The sequence below is a fragment of the Melopsittacus undulatus genome, chromosome 8 (genome assembly GCF_012275295.1).
Source record: "Melopsittacus undulatus isolate bMelUnd1 chromosome 8, bMelUnd1.mat.Z, whole genome shotgun sequence".
NCBI classification, from domain to species: domain Eukaryota; kingdom Metazoa; phylum Chordata; class Aves; order Psittaciformes; family Psittaculidae; genus Melopsittacus; species Melopsittacus undulatus.
In genome coordinates, this window is record NC_047534.1 from 27,309,224 (window position 1) to 27,317,178 (window position 7,955).

General features: G+C 44.6%; 1 protein-coding gene across 1 annotated transcript; it reads right to left on the bottom strand.

The window, feature by feature from the left end:
- Positions 1-4,257: 4,257 nt before the first annotated feature.
- On the bottom strand, positions 4,258-7,358 carry FGF4 (fibroblast growth factor 4). Its single transcript, XM_005150712.1, has 3 exons — positions 7,055-7,358; positions 6,143-6,246; positions 4,258-4,434 (listed from the first exon to the last, which is right to left on the bottom strand). Exons 1-3 carry the CDS (start codon positions 7,356-7,358, stop codon positions 4,258-4,260), a joined length of 585 nt encoding a protein of 194 aa, XP_005150769.1.
- Positions 7,359-7,955: the final 597 nt, after the last annotated feature.

Genomic DNA, 7,955 nt, shown 5'->3' on the forward strand with positions numbered 1-7,955 from the left:
CATGGTCAGTTAAGATACTGCAATGAAAACCAAGTGGTAAAGTGTGAACAACGAATCTGGCACTATAAACACAGTGACTGCTCTGAAACCTGGGGCTATATATATACAAGGGAGTGTTTTGTCATGCTGATTTTTATTAGCATGGATTAGACACAGACAACTTGGTAGATGTCACAGATGAGTCAGAAAATGTTAAGCACGGACCATTTCAAACCTATGAGTCTGTAAAGGAGTGATGGGGCTTGGAACCTTCATCTGTCCTCCCCCTGGCAAGCAGGGGCCTGGTGCGGTGACATGCTGGCACTACTCCTCTTCCATTTATTCTACAGGACAGGCTGGACCATCCCAGAATGGGGGGAAATGTGCCTGGCTTACAGAAGGGGTTAATCCATCCAACAAGGTTTTTGGTTGTTCTCTACAGAGAAATGTTTGGTAGAGGCTGGCAGAACCACTGGGCATACCTGGAGCATGACAATGCTCTCAGGAATGTTGCAACAAGTGACGTATCAGAGCCTTTCTTGTGGGATTAAAATTAATTTTCTCCTTGAATGCATTTCTTTTACTACTTCCAAAGGCAAGGTAAGGAAAGTTGGCTGAGCAACAAAAAAAAAGGATATTGCTAGAGGAGGTAAGTTTCTCTACCACATGTGCAGCTCCAGTGCTCTGGGTGCTATGAACCTGCCAAGCTACTATGAAATTTCACCTTTCTAAGAGCCGAGTCTTATGATTTGTCTTCAATCTCATAATTATAATCGGATATCTCCAAAAGGCTAAATATGTTTTTATCCCTTTTTTGTTACTATTATGGAAGACCTAGCAGCAATAAATTTAGCTTTATTCTTTTTTACAAGCATTGGAAACAAGAAAAATTAATTATGAAAAAATATTATATATACCTGCATGCCTATTTATTCTGACTCTATTCTTAGAAGCATTAAACATGCTGCAGCTATACTTGTCCAGTCAAAAAAACCCCACATGTGCTACATATTTATAGAATTCAGAGAGAAATTGCTCTGACTTGGAGTGAGGGCACTGGGCATTCTCAGCTCATCTGTTCCATCCCCCTTTCTAGGAACAGGAAAAGCATATCACTCAGTGGAAAATGGAGAAGTGTGTGTTTTGGAGTATGGCTTTCTGTTTCGCACGGCTCTTAGCTGAACAAACTCCCTTTGCCATCAAGGTGTGCCAGATCAAACTTGAATATAGTAATTCCCAGTACGTATCCTTCCCTAATCATTGGAAGGGGGTTAAAACTGCAAATACAGAGATTCAGCATAGTGTGCACATGTGTCTACAAGTGCATATGCATGAGTATTTGTAAATAAGAGTTGTGCAAACAAGTCCTGGTGTAAATTGTGCTATACAGCACTTCCTCTTTCTGTACACACGTATAATCGCTAACTGTAAAAGGAGACAGTATCTCAAATCAAAGAGGTAATCCTACAAATTCTTGCATCAGTGTAGTACTTCACAGGGCAAGCAAGCAGCACTCATACAAAGCAAACAAAAGACATTCAGGTTTCATTTGTAGTGCTTACATCCAAAAAACTCCAAAGCCAGTTTGTGTTTTGTATCGTTAACACTAGATGCTGCACCAAAAGCTGCCCTTGTTAATAACCACACAGATAATACATGTAAGAATATTAGTGTGGGGCAGATGCAAGTGTGCATATCTGTTACTGAGCTTGGGAAGCTGTGTTTTCCTGGACTATTTCCAACTTTGGCAGGGGGAACTTTAGCTGAGTAAGAAATCCAGGCTGTCATTCGTGAAGTAGCTGGCATAGGCGCAAAGACTCCCCGCTCTTTGGGAAAGTAAAATAGCAACTTTTTTGTCTTCCACTGGAGGATGCATTCTCTTCTAAAGAGTTAAAATCAATGCCAGAGTGCCATACCTTGTAAACGTTTGCCATTTATTATGCATTTAAATGTGCACAGCACATACACCACAGTCTTGAACAGCACCTGTATAAAACTACAGACAGATTCTGCTAAATGGTGAAAGCTCATCCCATGTAACATTGTTATCAAGTTTTCATCACAATACTTCGAAGTTACAACAACTACCTCTGAATGTATTTTGTGTGAGGCCGTCAGTTGTGGATTTAATGGAGTGAAAAGTGACAAAGAACCATTCCCAGAGAAAAATCTTAGTGATCTGGTTTTGCTATCTGAAATCTGGAACAACACTGTTGGTTGTTAGAGGTAGTGGTGATAATTACACAATGATTACTCACATATAGAAAACATAGGATGTACAGAAATCCCCCCAAATTACAGGGAAAAAAATATAACAAGTCCTTAGGCATGATGTTTCCTATGCACTTTCTCTTGACTTGGCTTCCTTTTAATTGTTCTTTTTGCTTTGACAGCAGCTGCCTTAAGATCTGGTCCTGGTCTGCTCTGGTCTTACTGAACTTTGATGAGTCGATTTTGTCTTCAAAGGTCATGTAGGGGATACAGGCAAGTTTATACCATTACAAAGAAACGAAAGCTTTTGGGTAGGAATGTAAAGAGAAAACAAAAAAAGCTGAACTCAGATTTTGATGTAGTCAGAAATGGCTAGCTCAGGTTGGAAGATCATCTGTAAACACCCTCTAAGTCATCATACATGGTTAGTTCTGGTTTCCACTTAACATACTGATTCCCCGAGGACGAGGCATCTTTTACAAAAAAAGAAGAAAGAAAAAAAATAAGACAAATGGATCCTTTTAGTGATTCTCCCCTAATCAAACCTTTCTTTTCCTTCATCACATTAGCAACATGAGTTACACTTGCAAAATATATAAAGAAAAATATAAGGTTACTTGATGACGATATAGTACTGCAGCCTGACAGCTGTCTGCAAATATTTTCACCATGATTATCCTTACTAAAAGTAAACCACTGGGTAAAGATAGCTCAAACGTGACAAGGCTCAAATAGGATGCAACCAACTCTATCCTGAATAGTTCTGGCTACATATGGAAAAAAAAGAGATTTGGGATTACGATTGTTCCCCGGGGCCCTCCTCCAGAGCTGTAAGACCAAGCAGAAAAGCATTTACCTTCCTTCCATGCAGATTTTGTTAGGAGACTGGCTTGGAGAATTAGTGAGGTAGAAATTAATCAACTTTGTCAGGGAATGAGACAGAAAAAAGCAGCATATTTCTCCTTCCAGATACTGCACCAAAAAGGATAAATAGTACAAAACAACCTCAACTCTTTGCAATCAATCTAATCTCTCTGTGGAGATTGTGTTTTTTACCAACCAGCAAAAGCTTTTTGCCTTTTAAAAACTGAGGAGTATTAAAAAGTTTCAGAAACTTTGCAAAATTAATATAATCTCCAAATATGAAAGGGGATTTGATTTGAACACAATGTAATCAGTTCATAGTAGCATGTTGCACAGTGCCCTCACGGAGGAAGAGACAGACACATTTTGTTTTAGCTTAATGCCAAGCAATCATATGCAGTATACGCTTCCATTGAAGGCCTCAAAAGATTGTATGCTCCTGTTGATCTAAATAATAAACCCCAACCCCAATCCTGCTGAGTTTCTATAGGTGCTTCAGCCTCTCTACTGCCTGGCAGCATTAAGATGGACTGCAGGAAAGTTCAAAGTTCAGCATTGGCAGATCTAAAAACAGATTTGAGGGGTAGCCCTTCAGCATCAAGGTAAACTGATCCTGTTCCAACGAAATAGCAACTCTGCACAAAGGAGGTCAGGCATTGTGTGTGGCTCTATGCTGTCATCCCACCCAGGCATCCCTCCGTTCCTTCTCGGAGGAAGAAAGAGATTCTCTGGGAATCATGGGGGAGGTTGGAGAACATGCTGAGGGGAACAAAGCCACCATAACAAACACACAAACACATGTACAGTGGTAGACACTATACAACACACGAAAAGTGCAAAACATTGTACTAAAGGAATTGAATTCCACCTGGTTTAGGACAAGGAGTAGCAGCACACCTGTGATAACTTGGAAGCAAATTAAATAAACCACAAAGCAGAAACCTTCTACTGTTGCACCATGAAATGAAATACCTTGGGTCCGAGGTTTGTTTTTTTTCAGAAATTAAAAAAAAAACCAACCCACAAATAAGAATGAGAACTATAAATAACTTTTGTGGCAATATATACAGATTTAAATAATTAACTTAAGTATCTTACACCTACTCTTGCATAAAACTCTCCAGTAAAAGTGCACCATGTTTCACTTCCCCAAACGTGTCTTGCATCTTTGCCTGTGCTGAGGTAGGTCTGAAGGGAGATGTCTCAGATTCTGGGTAGAAAATGTGTCACTGTCATTGTGGGAGATACTTTATTGCCTTTCTTTGTTCTTCCATTTTTGCTCAGGGCTATATACATCCCGGGATAAATCCTGGATTCATAAGCATTGTAGTTGTTTGGCAGGAGAATCTCTTTGAATTTGCACTCATCATTGAAATGGGTCTGAAATTAAAAGGGTAGAATGAGAGGGAAGGAATTTTAAACATCAGGTGTGGAAATACTCTTGCTACCAGGTGTAGAAGGTGTGCTGAGAGGAAACATGCAGCTGACTCCCCCCACTTAGTAACTTTTTGAAGTGGTCACCCAAATGAAGCTTCAAACAGGCCTCAAAATGCAGAGGATGATTTAGGATGCTGTTTCCAGGCTGAGCATGTCCATCTAAAGGTGGGAAGGACACCCATAGCTCTTGAGGGAGAGGGGCACATTATACAGTGCTGCAGAGGGATAAGGCTCAATTCTGCTGCCCTGCTCATTTAATTGTTCAGTGGTTGTCCTACCAGCAATAAATTGCCTGAGAGGCTTCAGAAAAACCTGACTGCTATCATTTCCTTGTGTTGCTTGAAGAGAAAGAAGCATTTTAAAGACACTCAGCATGCACGGTATTTTCTGTTTCTTCAGTTTTAAAATCTAAGGAAGGGTTTGGATAACTTATGCTATCCAAAGGGAAAACAGAGCTGACAAAAGGCACCCTGCAAGTGAAGAGGTTTCATCTGTAAATACAAAGAGGGATGGGTATTACAAGTGTGTTATCTGGAGAGTAACAAACTAACTCATCTCTTACTAGTGAGCAAAACCCTAGGGTTTTCTAAGGGAAGTCTCAGCCTGCCAAGATGAATACTCTACTGGGAATTACTTTATACAGGACACTGAAGCAGCAGACTTCCTAAGGAATGATGCAAAGGGGACTCACGCACTTTGGTGACTGATTCTGCCTGACTTTTATAAGCGTCAAAATCCTCTATAACAGGACTGATGCCCCAGAAGGTAATTCTGGATGCTTTATATCTTCATGTGAAAATACCCTAGGTAACTTTGACATGGTGTGGCTCTCCCTCAGCCCAAGTTTCTTGAAAGTATCATGGAGAAACATGAAATAAAAAAGCCATGGGTAAGGAAGGAACGTGGGTTTGAAAGGTTATGCAGGTCAGTAACTTTTACAGAGGTGAACTCAAAAGCAGGAGGTCAGCTCAACATGGGCAAAGACATGCACTGCTGTTGTCTGCCTCAAGTGTATTTTATAAAATGCCTCTATTATTTCCACAGATTCAGAGTCAAAAAGATCTGTATTGTATCCTAATAGATCTGCCTTCTTATAGAAGTCCAAATCCTGAGAATGCTGAACTGTCATGGGAACAGACTCTCCAATCAAGAGCACTAACAAAAAGGGATCAAGAGGTATGAGATAAGAACTGATTCATCACATCATGAGGATCATTTGTGGGGGCCTCATGGATCCCAAGTTCAAGTGCCCTCTGGGAGATGGAATGAGCAATTGCCATACCTGCTTGAGGCTGTTTGTACTCAAATATAAGAAAGAGATGGACAGAGGCTAACTTGAGGTCTTGCCACAGAAATTGACTACTCTGTTGGTCTACGTGGTAGGAAAGAAGGGTACCATGGTTGGGTGACTATAGTTTTTATGAGGGAACCAAGGAGAAAGCATAATGTAAAAGAGTGGGTTTCACTTCAAAATCTCATTAAGCAGCATACCTGGGTAGCACACCTATTAGCAAGGCAACAGGGAATGCTTTGTGTTGTCTGACCCAGGAGGGGCAATGATGGGGCTTGGGCAGCTTTTAGCATTATTCACACCTCCCACCCCAGCTGATCATGGTATCCTCCCCCAGACACACACTCGGTGGCTACTTACAGATCCATAGAGTTTCCCTTTGCTATTCATGGCCACGAAGAGTCCACTTCTAACACCAAATATGCTCACCACTCCTCTTTCCACGGGGGAGATTTCCAGCAGACCTACAGAGGAGACACAGGAATCAGGGAGACAAAGGGCTGTGCCCAGAAGGCGCGTGTGGTGCCAATGCTGCCCTCACCTAGAAGCTCTCATTCCTGGCTTGGTATGGATCTCCATGCCCAAGCACCACTGTGGGTGGCCGCAGAATCCCAGCCCCATGCTCAACGTGCTGCACCATGCCCCATGCTGGGACCTCTCTCCTTTTAGCCAAGTATCTATTTTTACTTTGCCCCAGGCATCCTCCTGTGTAGACGAGGTTAAAATAAGCCAGAGTTTGTGCTTGGGGCAAACGAAACCTTTGTCATCATGCAGCTTATATTCCCCCCTCCCAGATCTTATTGTTTCAGTTGGATATCAGAGCTATGGGGCCACGGGGTTAAGTCCCCAGCAGATGCTTTTCAAGTCTGCGGGAGAGCTGCGCTCTCTCTGGCCCCTTCTCAGACTGGGCGGCCCACGATGCTGCGGACCCTCCAGATGTTGAGCCAGCCCCGACACCTGGTGCCTGCCGGTGGCAATCACGGCGCCGAGCAGCGCCCGAGCGGCTCCTCTGGAGCCCGATGGGCACCGCCGCCTCCCCGCTGCCCCCGGCGCCCGGAGCCTTTTGGGAAGCCGAGGTGAGCAGCCCGGAGGTGCTGTGCAAGGGCGAGATTGTTAGGGTACTTAGAGATCAGCCATGCACCCACACTTTTAGCCACACACCGCTCTACGAGGCAGGTGAGCCGCTCCGCGCCCGCGGAACCTCCCTCGAGGGCGGTTCCGCGGGAGCGGAGCGCCTCACCTTCTCCGCCACGGGGGTCGTCACCGGCTTACTGTATCGATTCTCGCTGTGGATTCCCTCGATACGGCCGTCGGGCAAGACCTGGATGTGAAAACCGATGCCCACGTTGCAGTAGAGGCGCCGCAAACGTTTGATACCCAAGAGGTAGTCGCCGTCGCGGCCGGCGTCGCGGCGCTCGGCCGGGAGGCGAGCGACAGAGCGGGCGAAGAGAGCAGCGTCCCAGCGGCGCTGGCGGGGCCCGGCAGGGAGATGACTCGGGAGCGACCGGCCGCGGACGGCTCCTGGCCATAGCAAGCCCAGGAGCAGCGCCGGCAGCAGCGCCACGGGGAGAGGCATCCCGGTTTAGGGGCTCCGACAAGACGCTCACCCCCCAGCTCCCGCTTTATACTGAGGTCAAAAGTTGGAGGAGGAAGGGGGGAAAGAGAGAAAAAAGGGAAACCAACAACAAGAAAAAAATAAACTCCAAAACAGAACACACACAAAAGGGGGGGTGGGGGATGGCGGGGGGGAAGAAGAAGTGAGGCGGAAGGGAAGGAAGAGAGTCCCGCACTCAGTCCCCGGAGGATTTGCTGTTTCCCTGTGTTGGCTGCATGGAGAGGAAATCCCAGAAGCAAGAGTTTCTGAACTTGATCTCAACTCCAGGAGTCTTGTCTGAAGTGCTGATCTTCTTCTAATAGCTGCTCAGCCATAGCGCTTCAGCTCTAGCCGCGATATTTATATATCCATGTGCGTTGGTACCTATTACATCACCACCTACTGCTGTCTGCTGCAGCCCTCCGGTTTAGCTGAAAGTCAAATTATCACCCCTAGATGCTTAACAGCTCCGAAGCGTCTTGAAGAGAACGGATGAGCCGCACTGGTGCTAAACGAGAGGGACAGCACAAACTTTTTGAAAAGAAAAGGTCATATTTTGCGTTCATCACAGAGGCTTCC

Excerpts from the sequence above, each read along its gene's own strand:
- FGF4 (XM_005150712.1), bottom strand. The coding sequence starts at position 7,358 with ATGCCTCTCCCCGTGGCGCTGCTGCCGGCGCTGCTCCTGGGCTTGCTA. Across the intron at positions 6,247-7,054 it reads CCACAGCGAGAATCGATACA|GTCTGCTGGAAATCTCCCCC; the intron begins GTAAGCCGGTGA and ends TCTCCTCTGTAG. Across the intron at positions 4,435-6,142 it reads AAGGGAAACTCTATGGATCT|ACCCATTTCAATGATGAGTG; the intron begins GTAAGTAGCCAC and ends TTTTAATTTCAG.